The sequence below is a fragment of the Eimeria mitis genome, genomic scaffold (genome assembly GCF_000499745.2).
Source record: "Eimeria mitis Houghton genomic scaffold, Emh_scaff1795, whole genome shotgun sequence".
NCBI classification, from domain to species: Eukaryota; Apicomplexa; class Conoidasida; order Eucoccidiorida; family Eimeriidae; genus Eimeria; species Eimeria mitis.
Genome location: NW_013570114.1, coordinates 5,954 through 6,311, shown reverse-complemented (window position 1 = coordinate 6,311; position 358 = coordinate 5,954). Strand labels below are relative to the sequence as shown.

At 57.3% G+C, this 358-nt stretch overlaps 1 protein-coding gene across 1 annotated transcript in view; it reads right to left on the bottom strand.

Moving 5' to 3' along the window:
* Positions 1 to 358, bottom strand: part of EMH_0043650 (uncharacterized protein) — a gene marked incomplete at both ends in the record, with an annotated part of 6,465 nt that overhangs the window by 3,798 nt on the left and 2,309 nt on the right. The window contains 1 exon segment of the mRNA XM_013495866.1: positions 3 to 358. Within this exon segment, the coding sequence (XP_013351320.1) occupies positions 3 to 358 (356 nt within the window).

Here is a 358-nt window from a genome sequence, read left to right as displayed (position 1 = left end):
CCCCCCCTGCTGCTGCAGCTGGGGTGTATGGGGGGCCCCCAGCAGCTGCAGCAAGCTAAAAAGAAAAACAAAAAAAGAAGAACCATCAACACCATGTAAACCAGGAAACACTTGCTCCTGCTGCTGCTGCTGCTGTTGCTGCTGTTGCTGCTGTTGCTGCTGCTGCTGCTGTTGCTGTTGCTGTTGCTGGTGGTACTGCTGCTGTTGCTGTTGCTGCTGCTGCTGCTGTTGCTGTTGCTGGTGCTCCTGCTGTTGCTGTTGCTGTTGCTGGTGCTCTTCCTGTGGATCCTGCTGTTGCAGCTGCTGCTGCTGCTTCGCCTGCTGCTGCTGCTGCTGCTGCTGCTGCTGCTGCTGCTGG